The sequence below is a fragment of the Frieseomelitta varia genome, unplaced genomic scaffold (genome assembly GCF_011392965.1).
Source record: "Frieseomelitta varia isolate USP_RPSP 00005682 unplaced genomic scaffold, Fvar_1.2 scaffold_582, whole genome shotgun sequence".
NCBI classification, from domain to species: domain Eukaryota; kingdom Metazoa; phylum Arthropoda; class Insecta; order Hymenoptera; family Apidae; genus Frieseomelitta; species Frieseomelitta varia.
The window spans coordinates 258,271-274,024 of NW_025110348.1; the positions used below are offsets into that span (position 1 = coordinate 258,271).

Genomic DNA, 15,754 nt, shown 5'->3' on the forward strand with positions numbered 1-15,754 from the left:
GATATATCATAGCACGGGGGGATGGTGGTAGTGAGGTGGGTCGGGTAACTGCAGTTTTTCCTAGCAGACCGTCTAATATAACGGCGCTTGGCCAAGAGGTTCGACTAACCTCTTTGATAGTTCTTCTCGAGATCGGCTTCCTTGTTCCTTTTTCGTTTCTCCTTCTTCCGCGTTGTTTCTCCCTTTTTTTTTCTTCCTTTTTTTTGTCTCCCTTCTGCCCGAGGTTATAAATCTGAGGGTAAGTCGGATGTCTGATAAGCTAGAAATAATTGAAGGGCGCGCGTGGCGCATGGTTAGGAAGGAAGTCACGGGAGAAATACGCGATAAGTTTAACCCTTCGTGTCCGGGATTAAGTTACCCACGAGTTTCTTTCTCCTTTTTTTCTTTTTTTTTTCTTTTCTTGTTATATTTTTTTGCATTGTTGGACAATTTTTGGAATGCTGCAAGTGTATCCTGTTGCCATCTTCATCAGCAGATGTTTCGAGTGCCGAGACTGCAGTGAATCGAAGGAATATTCCAACTTTGAACCATTCATACCTTTTTGCCAAGTATGAATATCAAAATTAATTCAATTGTTTCAATATTCATCGTCATTGGAAAAAATTTTGAAATTTCGTAAAACACTGCGAAATCATACACTATCAATCGATCAATACCGACGAAGGCTATGGTTATTTCTATATCTTCATCGTGCTACCATCAGGATACAAATTACAAGCGTATTTTCCATACAACGTAATCTCTTACATTTAATTAACACAAGTTCAGTTGCATTTTTAGACGACTGTACGATCTATCTCGGAATCCCTAATCGCATCCCCTTTCGCGTATCGTTCCCAAGGCACGATCAATTTTTCAATCGATCGCCATCCACTTCAGCTCTCTACTGTGTCACCGTGAATTCAATTTATCGATAAATATCTATAACCCGCATTAGCCTACCGCGAGCCGAGCCTGTTCGCGAAATTTCACCAGGACGATAATATCGGCGACTGTGTGTTCGTGCCCGGGATAATCTCGGAGTGCCACGCCACGACGTTCGACATTGTCGATCTAAAGACTTATCGGCGCATAAGGAGACGAAAAAAAAAAAGCGGCGGTTGGCTCCACTGCTATCGACGATACGATCAATATGTAATGATCGGTATAAAGTGGCCCGGTTAAGGGCGAGGATATTTTTAAATGAAAAGGAGAATAAATTTATCACGGCGCCGTCGAACGATTTATCACGACGATACATTCGAGGTACGGACGGTTCCCGGAGAACGTACGACCGCGTCAGCTGTGGGAAACCGCTCCGGGGGAAGTAGATCCCCATCCGATCATTGTTCATACGAACCTGGCGTATAATGCGATGCCAGCGCCGGAGTCAAATATATGTGTATGTCTGTTATACGTAACCTCATTTCGGCTTTTTTCACGCCGTGTCTCGACGATGGAGCTCGCCGACGTATTCTAACAATAAATGTTCGCTTCCCTTTCGCGATGGATAAAAAGGCGACGTCTCGGTGTCTACTTTGGATGAACTCCGAGGGAGAGGAGTGAGGGAAAATTCGAGTTTTTCTCACGTACGCGAGATTTATGGAAAATAGATCTATTTGATCTAGTTTCGCTTAGACGTATTTCTTTTTTTTTTATTTTTTTATTTTCACGTAGACTCGAATCTTGGATTGGTTTCCATCATGCGTGACAGTAATCACTGGATTTTTACGCATTTAAAGTAATAAAAAATGCATGGAACGTAAACAATAAACGAGGTTGTGCGAAATGTCGAAAATACAGTTGCAATATTTAACAGGCGAGACGAAGCTCTGCTGACTTCGCACGTCAAATTCGCGGTCTAGCGATTTTTCTGTTTCAAACGATTAAAGTGGTTCGATATTTGTACATCAAAAATGGAGAAAGCGACTAAGCAAAACTAGATTAAACGGGGATATGAATTTTATTAGATTCAAAGGCTTATCTTAGACAGTTCCATTTGTTTCATTCACTGTTTGGTCGGTGATTCCCTGAAGTTCCGTCATTTAAACGAATTTTCCAAGAGTCTAAATAAATGAGAATCCAATGAAATGTTCGATCGCTCCTCAAGGAACAAGGAAATACTTTTTACTGCTATTGAATCGAGAGTAGACGTTTTCTTCAGCCCCGGAGTTGATAACAAACGATCGTTCGTCTCTTCTTTTTGTCAAAGATAAAATGGCGAAGGACACTGTGCAATCGGGTCGATATTTACGTTCACAGACGTTTTTTTTTTTTTTTTTTTCTTTGTCCATCTAACTAATGTGCTCGGTACGGTAAAGGCGCGCGACGCTTTTCCCTTTTTGGGGGGGAATGATTACACAGTAAAGGAACGAGCAAACCTCGCGTGAACTCGTCTCTCCGTGAGAACGCTTCCTTTTCGCGATTGTTCTTTTATCTTTTGCCCGAGCAGCACGCAAAAAACGCAATCTGCGTTGCTTTCCCAACGCGCGATTAACGCGATAGCCGGCTGCTCGAGCTTAGGCGAACGATATCTCGTTCCTTGAAGCAACCGTAAGCGCGTAAAATACGCGTCGAGCCGTGAAAAATCTGATTTTCTTCAATTCTGTTTCAATCGTCGCCGCGCTATTCCAGTTCACTTTATTCCAGGAACAAATCTTAGAATCCTAATTTCGAATCAGAAAACGAATCGAGCGAATCTTTCTGCATTCGCTGGTACTACCATCGTACTATCATTTACGCTGTCCGTGTTTCGAAATATTCAATAAGTTTCCGATATCGTAGCCCAGCCTCCGCCCTCGAAATTACCGAATGCTCAAACGTTATACTAAATACTCTCTCCGCAACTCGTCCACACCGATATCCCGAGCTCCCTTCCTGGTCCATTCCCTCGGTGCACAGTCGGTTTCAAGCACGGTTCGTTTGTTTCTGGGCCAAATAGCCGGAATCCCGCATAACCCTACCGGATATGCCGTGATTCTCGGGCCAAGTCACGGTCCGCTCTTATTTCATACAGAATGGCACGGCATTTTGCTAGCCCTAGCCCCGTGGCCCTCTATAGATCCCGTTAACACAATCGAGCATGTTTTGGCAGCGGCACGAGCCCTCTGTTTAGCGAGACAGTCGCTGGTCTGATCCGAACCACCCTCCGCGACGGTTTCAAACCCACCGAACGCCGTTATGCCGGGTCGCGTAAAAGTTTCGTTATAGAAACTCTCAGTCCCCAGTCGACGTTTTTTGTACACTGTACCTCTTTCTCTCTTGCTCTCCTAGTTTCGTTTTCTTTCACCGTGGTGGCTCTGTCGAGCCAACACGCTCTCTTCCTCTGCTCCTTGTTTCTTCAGCCATCCAGCGTTCCAACCCGTCGGTCGACGTTGTTACACATTCAGCACGTAGCACGGAGAACCGCCAGTAAATCCGACAGCTGCGTCGAATCCTGTTTCTCGTCAAATCGCATCGGGTGGAGCAGGAGGGGGAGGGATGGCGAGCTAAAAACAACGAGCCAACGAAATGCCTATGGCCGGATGAAAGTTTTCGCGAACGACTTGGCGAAACGGATACCGCCCGGCTTTCCCAACCCCGTTTTCTTCTCTTTTCTTTTCTTTTCTTTTCTTTTCTTTTCTTTTCTTTTCTTTTCTTTTCTTTCTTTCTCTCTCTTTTCTTTCCCTTCGCTCGATTTTTCTTCTCCACGGTTTCTTTGTTTCGCTCGTTCGCTCGAGTAAGCCGAGCCGCGGCGTAGATCCTCCCGGCGTATGCCACCGTTCGCTTCTTATTGCAGCAGCAGCAGCAGCCCGGTCGAAGGAAAGAAGATAGCCGGATCGCGTGTACTAATTTGATTAACGAAAATACGATCGGTACGATCGCTGGGCTTTAAGTCCCGGCTGCACGAAAGGGTTCTAACCGTCCGGCGATTTATCGCGGCTGTTCGTTTTAATTGGGATTATTGATAGCTGGAATCGCCCCGCTGTAGTTTGATTTATCGACGCCCCGGTGAATCCCCATTCCCTGCGACTTATGCCTCGAGTTCATTCGCGTTCGATGTTCAATTCCACGCGTATTTTTAATACGACGTGTCGCGTTACAAGCACGAGCGATTTTTTCTACCCACTCTTTGAGACTTCAGACAGTTGTAAAAATATTCCGCTGTGTAATATTAACAATGATGCATAGCAATTAAACCTTGAAAGATGCACAATGTCTTTATTAAACAAAAGAAGTCGAACAAACACATCTTCCCTGATGTTTTAATACAACATTTAATACAACATTTCTTTATTAATCCATTCTTTGAGATATCAGACAATTGTAGCAATATTTCGCTAATAATATTAATAACGGTTGATGATAATTAAACCTTGAAACTTAGGCAAACGTCTTCTTTAGCAATAGTAAAGTTGCTCGTCTCTAATAGAATACAATAGGTTCGTCGAGAATAAGGAAGAAGGTTTGATGTTCGCCATCAATTTTCTACATTGAAACGTGGAGGAGAAGCCACAATGGTTTGGGGATACTTTTCTGAGTACGGAATTGATTCACCAATATCGAATACAAGGAATTATGGACAAACATGATTACGTTAACATTTTGGAAACACAAATGCATACTACACGCATTAAAAAGCATGCCAAATAATTGGATATTACAACATCACGATAATGATCTTAAATAACACGCTTCTCGTATTGTCAAAAATTGGTTAATGCGGAAATAAATTTCAGTAATGGAATGGCCATCGTAAAATACGGACTAAAATCCCAACGAAAACTTTTAGTTTAATACGAAACGTGAGAGTCGAGAAACACAAAAACACGAATGAATTGTTCGAAATATTGCATCAAAAATGGAGAACTGTTCGTTACGAGGAAATTCAAAGGCTTTTAAAATCTACGCCGAAAAGAATGCAAGCCGTCATTGATTCAAAGGGATACGCAACAAAATATTAATCATTCAACTTTTTCCACATTGAAAAAGTGCGAAAGTATTTGTGTTCTTTTAGTTAACGTCGTCCGAATTTTTTCGTCACGCACAATTCAGTTCACAACGAAAAATATATATTTCTCATCAGAATTTATTAACACCGTTAAAATGAACTTATGTATTACTCCCTTCTCCATATTACATTAATCAAGTAATATATCGCACGTTAAGAATTGCTTGTCCGAATACTTCTGATCGAATATCGTATCAAAAACCACAAACACGGGAGTCAGAAAAATCTGCGATACTTAGTTCATTAAAATAACCAATGTTCAAACAATTTGAATTTGTCAACGATGCAGACCGAAAGAAAACATAAATATACAAAAACTCGCCGGCGAGCACGAAGACTTGGCCGACTCGAAACACCGCAATTACAAAAGATTACTTCGCGCAAGTTCTCCTTTCGCTACGATTCACACTCGAAGTGGCAAACTTACGCGAAGTTCGCTATTTACCGCGACTCGCGTTCCAAGTGGAAACATTAACCGAGGTTACCTGTCTCCCTCGAACACAGCCTCTCTCCCTTCCCTCCCTCCTTTCCCTTGTTCCAGCTTTCGAGCCGTAATCCTGCGCGTGCAGAGATTTTTCGAAGGACAATGTAACGAGTACGGTGTTGGCGTTGCGCCAGCATCGACCGCGTAATTCCACGGCGACGCCGGTTAATCGGGTAGCGGCGCGGCGGCGCGATTCCGCGCGAGAAACGCGCGCGTGGAATCGCCGGCGACTCGGTCGGACGACGCGATGTTTCCACCGAGTTAATTCCTGTACCATACCATAGCCTCTCCGTTTATGTTTCAGACAATGGACCGCCCGTCGAGCAGAGTGACGACGGATGGCTGAACTTCACAAAAATCACCCGTGCCGAGAGCGGCTGGTACAAATGTTATACCAGGCACATGCTCGGCATATTCACCAGCATCGGTTATTTTCTGAACGTACGCTGTGAGTACTTTTCTTCTTTCCTTCATTTTCGCTCTTCTTTCCTTTTGTTTCTTCTTCTTCTTCTTTTTTTTTTTTTTTTTTTTTTTTTTTTNTTTTTGTTCCTTTCTTTCAATGCGTTTGAAACGTTCTGTGGAAACTCTCGTCGAAATTCCTGATTCGGGCTGGAGGAGTTTGTTACCTCGTCGAGTTTCTCGATTCGATTTGATACGTCGATTATCGTGAGAAAACTTATAGCGTAGTTCGATGGAAGTACGTTCTTCATTTTGTAGTATCGTCTTGTTAGCTACGTTATTACTGCCCTGGGAGACGATTAATCTCTTTAAAATATTACGCCGTAGCTTTCAGCACTTTCAGTCAATGGAATTTATCTTGTTTGAATAATGTTCTGAGAAAGTAATCGATGTATTCTTGTTTACGTTGGAAAGTTGGAAGTTTAGAATCAATATGATATTAAATTGAATTTGTCACGTGTGTACTGTGAAAAGTTGTATCAAATGATTCATTGATATAACAGTACCAAAGTAAGATATTCGACTCTGGTAATAACTCAAGGAAACGGACGACCTTTCGGAAAATTGAACGAACCCATTCTTTCGTCTTTCAAGTCAAATTATAAAGATTCAGTGGCAATCGAAGAACGAAACGGCTTTGTGTTATCCATTTGATTTGACGATCTTCGCGATATTGATTCAAGTAAAGACGTTGAATGTCGTGCTAAATACACGGTACAATCTATCGGCGCTCCACGGCCAAACGAATGGATTTATCGAGCGAGCTATGGAACGGCCATTTCGTTCTATAACAATGAAATGGTTAAAAATAGAATAAGTAGAGCGGCCGTACGAGCCGATAAAGGGTACAGTAATATTAGAAATTAATGGAAATCGCGGGGCCACGTAGCACCGGGGCTGTTTGAATTATGAGAGCGATTGAACCGGGGGGTTTCGTTCGTTGAAACGATCCACCGAGTCTTCGAAATGCGATATGTTTGCGTCACCGGCGGAGATTTATGTTATTAAACGCCCCGCGGTAAAGGCGATTCAAAATTGCTTTAAAATTTCGACAGAATATCCGTTTTCCAGTCTACACGTATCGCCTTGCCCTGAATAAGAGAATTTACCGTTTCGTACTTCGATTTCCTTCCCTTTCGACGATCGAACAATTGATAAACGTTTCCATTACCTACGTGGTATCTTCACATTTCGTACGAACGTCTGTACTCCGTACGTGTTTGTTTGTCAAAGAGAATGCTCCAGTTTAATTGATCTGATATATGTATCGCCAGCGAGGAAAGGAAAATTTAAAGGAATAACCACATGCGCTGGCAACTGATTGCGGACCATAACGAGTGACCGAACTGTATACAATAATTCGTCGCTTTCTTTTTGAACTCGTCGGTATATCACTGAATGGAAATTATTGAGGTGCAATAAATTTATTATTTGTTTTGCCTTGTTTGTTTTACTTAAGTATACTTAAAGCTTAGTAAATATTACAATTTTGGGGGAAAAAAAAATATTCTCGACGTGCGTGGCACGTCATTCCAGCGCAAGAGGTTAATAAGATCAATAATGCGATTGTTATTAATTTTGATAAAAAAAAAAGTTACGTTTATTATTATCACGTAGATAATTGCAAATTTTCTTTCTCCCGCGATCTTGTTGACACGAAATCAAAATCATGATATAGTTTCACTCGTACGCAAGAGAGAAACCTCATCGAACAAAGAAACGAATCACGTAACGTGGTCGAGGATAAGGGAGGTGGAATCGTAGGTGGAGAAGAAAAGAATATCGTCTCTCCCGCAGACCGGCAGACACATTCCCGCTAATTCGGAATGCAAGAGTAGTCGTCGGTGGAGCCGATAACCGGAAACCACAGTCATTTGTCAAGTACGGAAACCGCCGAGCCAACCGGAAATTATCCGCGCCCTGTCGTGAAAATTTGCAAATTTCCTCCTACCCAGCCCTGGACCCCATAGGTCCTTCCATCTTGCCATTATAACCAGTGAAACAGAGGGGCGGCCGGGAGGGCGAGAGAGGAAGGAGGGTATTCCCCTTGAACCTTGGAGTTTCCTCCTTTTCCCAACCTCCTCTGCCCCTTTCCGCCTGTTCAGCTGCAGCTTCCGTTCGCACCGTCGACCGACGGGGATCCTGGATACGGGTTTCCGAGCACCTAATCTCTACGCAATTTAGATGGCTCGGCAGCACCTATAAACCAACCACCCTCTCCTCCGTAAGGAATTATCGATCGTCCTGTTCGATAATTCCTGGTCGGATTACTTATTCGTGGATAACGTCTGGGGGTTTTAAACGGCGCACACCAATTTCGCGCAATCGTGGATAACCGATAACGTATGTACGTTTCACAAGCGGTGGAAAGGTGAAAGTGTGGTAGATTTGGGGTAGAGAACGTTCGGGGTTCGATCAGAGTGCATTGTTTAGGAAATTGATTCTGAAACGTGATTTGCTGGGTGATCGCTCTCGGGCTACTGCTATTGTGTTTAGAGCCATCCTGCTGTCGCGATGGAAATTTGGGGAAGTGCGCATTCGGGAAAAGTGAAAGACATTTGGGAATGAAAAAAGGGCGGCTTTGTTTTGGGAAAATTTCAAATTATACACTCGATTAAACGTGGCCCCGCTCTGTGAGATTGAAATTTTGAGAAACACGACGACGTGTTTAAGGAAACATAAAGGAATTTAGAATTATATTTAGATATCGCTTTGAAAAATATAATTCGTTTAATTGAAAAGTTAATAACATTAATTTGTCACTGTAACGTTCGCAGTATTATCAAAGTTCTATCCATAAATAAATTCAAAAAAGATTTAATCAGTCGAGTGGTCGACGAGATATGTGAAGTTGGCAGTTCAGTTGGCCGACCAGTTAGCAATCAGTCGTCAAACGTCGTATTACGCGGAGTCAAAAGCAATCGGGCTCCGAACAATCGACATCCGAAGTATTTAAGCTGCCAGACAGATTAATGAACAATTACTACAGCCGAAAGCTACATAGTTTCAAAGGCGGATTATTTGCGGCTGGATCGTTAAACACGGATCATTAAAGAATGCTTCAGCCTCAAAGACCTGTCAAACGAACATTCGACCGTCGATAAAATTTCAATTCTAACGTATCAGATTCGCTCTCGCGGTGTTCTCGGTGTAAAATATATAAATCTCGAACACGGAACGTGAAAAAAGAAAAGAAAAAAAAAAAAGGAAAACGAACTGCTATTCGTCGAAAACATCTCGAAACATCTCGTCCGCTAGGAGATAAAACATCGATATATCGTGCAATACGTGCTCGAGTATTTTTGTATTTCCCAACGATGAGCGTCCAATGTCGGTTCAACGGGCGCGAGATCATGACGCATGGATACCGTCGATGCGGCGAAACGCGACAGAATTGTCCGCGCGTCAAGGATCAAAGCGCGCGTCAGTCGAAATTTTCCGGCGATAGCCTCAAATTCGTAGGTAACGAGAATTGCCATTAAAAAAGAGAGGCTTCTCCCTCTATATTCACACAGGGCTAACAAAGAAAAACCGGGAAAAACTCTGCCCCTTTTCATCCCTTAACCTCCCAGCGTACCAGGCTGTTTGTTATAGCATCATGACTGTGTTTGCTGTAAAATTCCGAACAAACTACAAGACAAACGAGGTATAGCCAACGAGCCGACCGGGAGCACTGGTGGGAGGGGGTGTAAAAGCCTCCTATCGTCGCATCCACCACTTTGATCCCTTTGTTTTGTTATAGGATGAGCCAGAGGATCAGCTTGCTAACTCAAAGGACTGCTCTCTTTCTCCATCCACCTTCGACTACTCCCCCCTCCCACCCCCCGAACCACGCCGTCGTTTCCGTTTCTCTCTTTCTCTCTCTTCTCTTTGCCTTTCTTTTTCTCTGTACCTTTCGTCTCTTTCTCTCGCTGTCCCTCCCCCGAACGAACACACCAACCTATTCTATCGACGCTCTAATTCTACTCTTCGTCGCCGACACCTCTTCCCCTCTCGTAATTGTGGACATAGCGTTAGCTGCAGAGCAAACGGCCGCGGACATATAATTCCGTAGGTAGAATTGGAACAGGAATGGTAACCGGTGTGTCCGTTTGATCGTTCTCGCCACCGTTCGGTGTTCTCGCACCCCGGGAAAAGATGATCTTCGAAGGAAGATCACGCCTGCACGTGGCTACGACACTTCCACCTTGAACTTTATCCCCGGTACGTGCGTGCGATTCCTGATGCGCGGCCGCCTCGTTGTTATCGATGACAACGACCGACCGGATTTCACGGACGCTTTAAAATACCCGTAGATACGAATGCGTGCCGCGTGCCTGAGAATGCACGGGATACACGGCGGAAAAATTGGAAAAATTGAAACCTGTAATCCCTTTCTCGGCTTGTGTGTTTGTGTGTGGCAAATATTCAAGGTGAGGCCAATTTTATGGGAGGGAATATTTTCCATATTACGTGGAAAAATTTTGAATATAGGCGAGAAAAGATTGTAGGAGTATCTCAGGCGAACTGGAGATCAATTTCGCGGAAGAATTTTCTATACTACGTGGAAATATTTTGGATATACACGCGTTGGGGAAACATGTTTGGTTGCAGTAATTTCGAAGAATTTCGGCGAAATGGAATCGTATTCTATCCAGCTTCGTAAATTTTTCTTTCTTTTTTTCACCGAACGAATCTTCGCTCTGTATTTGGGCATCTTCCTTCGTCCGTTTGTTTTGCCTTTATTCGACGAAATGTGGCCAACATTCACAACCGTTTAAATCAAACTGTTTAGACGATCCAGACATGGAAACGGAAGCGGAAGCGTTGAACGGCGAGGCTACTGATTCTCGGAAGATGGAAGTTCAGATCGGTGGAGCGGTGACTCTGGAATGCGACGGCGGTTGCTGGGGACACGGTCCTGGAATGGATCCAGTCGGTGGTCCCGGTCCGCTGGCTTTGAGTCGAGTCGTTTACCAGGAAGCTGGCGAGTATCGATGCGTCGCACCTGACAGGAAAATGCAAGACACCTGGCGCGCTCAACTACCCTATCACATCAAGGTGACCGGTAAGTTTTGATATGTGAGATTATTCTCATCATTCTTCATTTCGTTCTGTTATTTTTATTCCGATTGAAAATCTGCAACGTTTGAGATCGAACACACGTCTGATCAATAAGAACATTAAGTTACTCGTCCGACTTGTGATGGATATTTACTACTTTTCACAATATATGTAGAATTTTTATTATCATATTGTTAGATTCCTTGTTTCGTTGTTATTTTTATACTGATTAAAAGTCTGCAACTTATGAGATCGAACACATGTCCGATCAATGAGAACATTAAGTTACTCGTCTGACTTATGACGGATGTTCACTACTCGAAATGTGTGTAGGATTATTCTTATTATCCTTTATTTCTTTATTTCATTGATTAAAAGTCTGGAGATTTCGAGATCGAGCGCATTTTTGACTAGGGAGAACGATAAGTTATTTGCCTGTCATATAACGGATATTTACTACTAGTTGTAAAAACATATAGGATTATTTTTCTTGCCATTGTCGTTTTCATTGTGATTAAGAATCTGGAATTTTCATTCACTAGAATGACGCTTGACTAAAGAGAACTTGACTGTGACACGCTTGTCTGACATATGACGGACTTGTACTACTAGTCGCGACTAACAAGTGTAGATTCATTCTATTAATTGACTATCAGGTCTACCAGGAAAAATGAATTAACTTCTTCGTGCAACAATTTAGCATTCTTAACACACTGTCACATTTGAAATATATTCTAATTAGTGAAATTTATTTCTAACGATTCGTTTTGAAAGTCACGAGTGGAAGTACTTCTAACAAATGATCTGGTTTCCGAGTTAATAAAAATCTTCACTGCTTTCATCCTTGAAGAAGCACAGATCTATTCTCCTTCTCGTCTGACAAACAATACCATCGGTTTCTTATCACGATTAATTTAAAACATGGAAAACTGAATTGGATCGGATTCGTCACGGGAATGATCGACGTTTTTCTTCGAGTTGAATTCAGATGAGGCAGACTGCGACCTTGAACTACGGAAACCATCGATTATCAATACGAGGAGGGAGAGTGGGTTAATTTACCAGAAAGAAGGCTAATTCAAAGCTTATCGTCATTAGTCACTATCATGAGCCTAACCCTCTTTCGTAACGCCTCAAAGGAATTATCCAATTTTCTCCAATAATTGCTCGCGTGCACCCTTCGACGACCACCTAATTGCAAGACTTATGAACGCACTTTAGATAAATTACGTTTGATCCTCGGCAGATTGCGTCCGCCAATTTGAACGATTACTTTCTTGTCGACAAGTTTTCGTGCCTCTTGTCACTGCTCGTTGCGTGGAAATCGTTCACTTGCCTCTTCACTTTTCCTTTTCTTTTATTTCCAAAACATCTCCCGTCGAGGAAACTTTGGGTTGAACTTCTTTTTAACCATTAGCTCGTGGCTATTTAGATCATCTAAATTATCCATACTCATTAAGCTTTATTTCTTTTTTTTTACATGCGACCGTTATATATTCTTTGCGTATTTTTAGAGCAGTAATACACGAAAGCCAGGTAGAAAAAGTGAGACACGAGAATTAGAATTTTCCACTGCACGTACTTTTCTTTTCCCTCTCTCTTTCTCTCTCTTTCTCTCTTTTTTTCTTTCGTATTTTTCATTCTTGCAACGTTATTATCATCTTTCACGGTGCTGCAACCAGTTTTTCCTTTCTTCCATCTCGAAATATATCACGTAACACCGAGAACGTGCGCTTTTCTTCGACGCGCAGGTTGCAGCGAGTTTGTTGTTTCATGAACACGTTATTACACTGGACAAAGTAAATTTTCAATCGGATAATAATAATGGCAGATTTTTTTTTTTTTTTTGGGTAAATCTATCGGTTTCGAGGAAAAAGTTTTATTAAACGCGTATGTCGATGTGTCAAAATGGGTTGAAGGATAGACAGCGAACGAAATTGAATGTACAATAAGGGATGATTAACATTGATGGCCGTCGGATGGAATTACTATGTTTCCGTCACTACTCTACCTAACTAACTTTGCACCACGATGATTCTCGGTAGTTATGTATCGCACGAATTCTTCGTAATAATCGCTGGAATCCTCCGATAATGGGAACGAGAATTTGTATAATTCGAAGAATTTTTAATATAGAGATCGTATAACGGAGTAATTTAAATAGCTCCGAAAATAAAGAATATTTCAACATCTTTTTATACTTGCGACGTGAGTCGCAACATGTCCAAGAATTAGAAATAATTCTAACTCTCGAAGAGAGAGAGAGAGAGAGAGAGAGAAAGAGAGAGTTATCTATCTGTCCGATGATCGAAGCATTTCCAAAAAAAAAAAAAAAAAAAATCCTTAGACTGAAAAACCTTTCAATCCAAATGAAATCGGAACTTCAAATCATTTTTAAAAACGTTCCAATCTAAAGTCCTGAAAGAAAGAAGAAATCAAACCAAAAATCGAAGTTTCCAAAGTTCTATAGAGAATAGAAACTGCACGTAACATCAAAAGAAAAAAAATCGAAATTTCTAAAGTTCTATAGAGAATAGAAACTGTACGTAACATCAAAAAAANAAAAAAAAAAAAAAGAAAGAAAGAAAGAAAGAAAGAAAGAAAGAAAGTATCCAATCTAAAAGAATTACATTGAAGGGAACAAGAATTTTTGAATAAATCCGAAGATCAATGTCCCGGTCATTTTCATGTGAACGATCACGTTCCTCGGTAGTATCTCCTTTCGGGATGAGGGACATTCGACTTCTCGAAGGATCGACTCGGAGGGAGAGGAAATGTTGAGTCAAGGGTAATAGCAGGGCGTCTTCGATGTCGTGGGTCTTCTGTTTGATCTTCGATATACGCGTGTGTCTCTACGTGTGTCTACGTGTAGAGAGCTGCTGGGATGCGCGCGCGTACAAGCGAAGGGCCTGTTTTCCCTTGACGAGGGTGCGGAAAACAAGTTTATGACGCGGGATGGGAATTGGTACGCCGTAAAGGTTGCTTTGTACGCACTAGATCCTATCGGAATGATCCTGGCCTATTTCGACGAGGAACTGGATCTCTCTCGGCCTCTGCGTGCCGGAAATCTGTCGTGCAACTGCGACGGTTTTATTGGTTTTAGCTTTGTCAAACAGCGAGAATTTTTCACTCTCATTTTTCGCGTTCTCAGAGAACAACTTCTTCAGAACGTCGACGTAGATATTTGATTTTCAATGAAAATAAATTGAAAGAGATGAACAATTAGTGGAACCAGAATTATTATCGAAAACTGAAAGAAGAATCAATATTCTGAACTCGTCGAAACTCAATTTGCCGTACATTGCATTCCGATACATAAATTCACGCCCAACTTCTAATTTGCAAGTTTTACGATCGTCGTAGAAAGAACGTAGCGTGTGTTTAGAATTAGGCGCGAGGTCCCTTCGTCTGTGGCAAGGACGCAAACATACGAATTACGATTCGAGCGTCGTACGGGCGAAGAGCAGAGGATAATCCGACCTTAATAAGAGTGTTCCTCGCGACTCCTTGTCCCGAGGTAAGTTGGAAAGCCGCGAATGAAAACGACGCGGGATTATAAGAGCGGATATCGGGCGCGAGAGGGGCGAAAAGACAGGAAACTTTCAGAACGTTTAACTTCTCCGCTCTTCCACCCTCGGCACTAGCCTCCGAACTACTTACTTCCAAACGGAAACCGATCGTTCGTCGTTTCTGACAGATTATGGGGGAAGGGGAGAGGGGAGGGTTAACGCCCAACCCTCGGGCTTGTAGCTGTACGCCACCAAGGGTATTAAAATCTGATTCAAAACTAAATCCCACGTCAATGGAATTGACTATTACAAGTTCGCGTGGAGAGGATTCGAAAGCACTGTCTCGTTAACGGAATTGAAACTACCAATTTTTAACAATGGATCTTTCTCTACCTTTTCGGTGGGTAACTGAGAAACTCTATTTAAAAGATAATCGTTTTACTTTTCGTTTCGTGATGGGATGCTTCTTTAAATTATCAATGAAAAAATGAAGTAACGACAGAAACAATATTGTTAATATCCTGACGGACAGGCAACTTCAGAATGAAGGGAAAATTTGTGCACAAGTTGAGAGATGTGTTTTTTAAATTTCAAGAGGAACTTAGACTTTGGAGATGTAATTTTCTCTATTTAAAAGATAATCGTTTTACTTTTCGTTTCGTGATGAGATGCTTCTTTAAATTATCAATGAAAAAATGAAGTAACGACAGAAACAATATTGTTAATATCCTGACGGACAGGCAACTGCAGAATGAAGGGAAAATTTGTGCACAAGTTGAGAGATGTGTTTGTTAAATTTCAAGAGGAACTTAGACTTTGGAGATGTAATTTTCTCTATTTAAAAGATAATCGTTTTACTTTTCGTTTCGTGATGAGATGCTTCTTTAAATTATCAATGAAAAAATGAAGTAACGACAGAAACAATATTGTTAATATCCTGACGGACAGGCAACTGCAGAATGAAGGGAAAATTTGTGCACAAGTTGAGAGATGTGTTTGTTAAATTTCAAGAGGAACTTAGACTTTGGAGATGTAATTTTCTCTATTTAAAAGATAATCGTTTTACTTTTCGTTTCGTGATGGGATGCTTCTTTAAATTATCAATGCAAAAATGATGTAACGACAGAGACAATATTGTTAATATCCTGACGGACAGGCAACTGCAGAATGAAGGGAAAATTTGTGCACAAGTTGAGAGATGTGTTTTTTAAATTTCAAGAGGAACTTAGACTTTGGAGATGTAATTTTCTCTATTTAAAAGATAATCGTTTTACTTTTCGTTTCGTGATG

At 41.7% G+C, this 15,754-nt stretch overlaps 1 protein-coding gene across 1 annotated transcript in view; it reads left to right on the forward strand.

The window, feature by feature from the left end:
• The window catches only part of LOC122534291 (B-cell receptor CD22), a 289,325-nt gene that overhangs the window by 191,884 nt on the left and 81,687 nt on the right, over positions 1-15,754 (forward strand). Inside the window, exons 6-7 of the mRNA XM_043664794.1 lie at positions 5,758-5,901; positions 10,687-10,959. Coding sequence (XP_043520729.1) covers positions 5,758-5,901; positions 10,687-10,959 — 417 coding nt within the window. The remainder of the gene's footprint in view (positions 1-5,757; positions 5,902-10,686; positions 10,960-15,754) is intronic.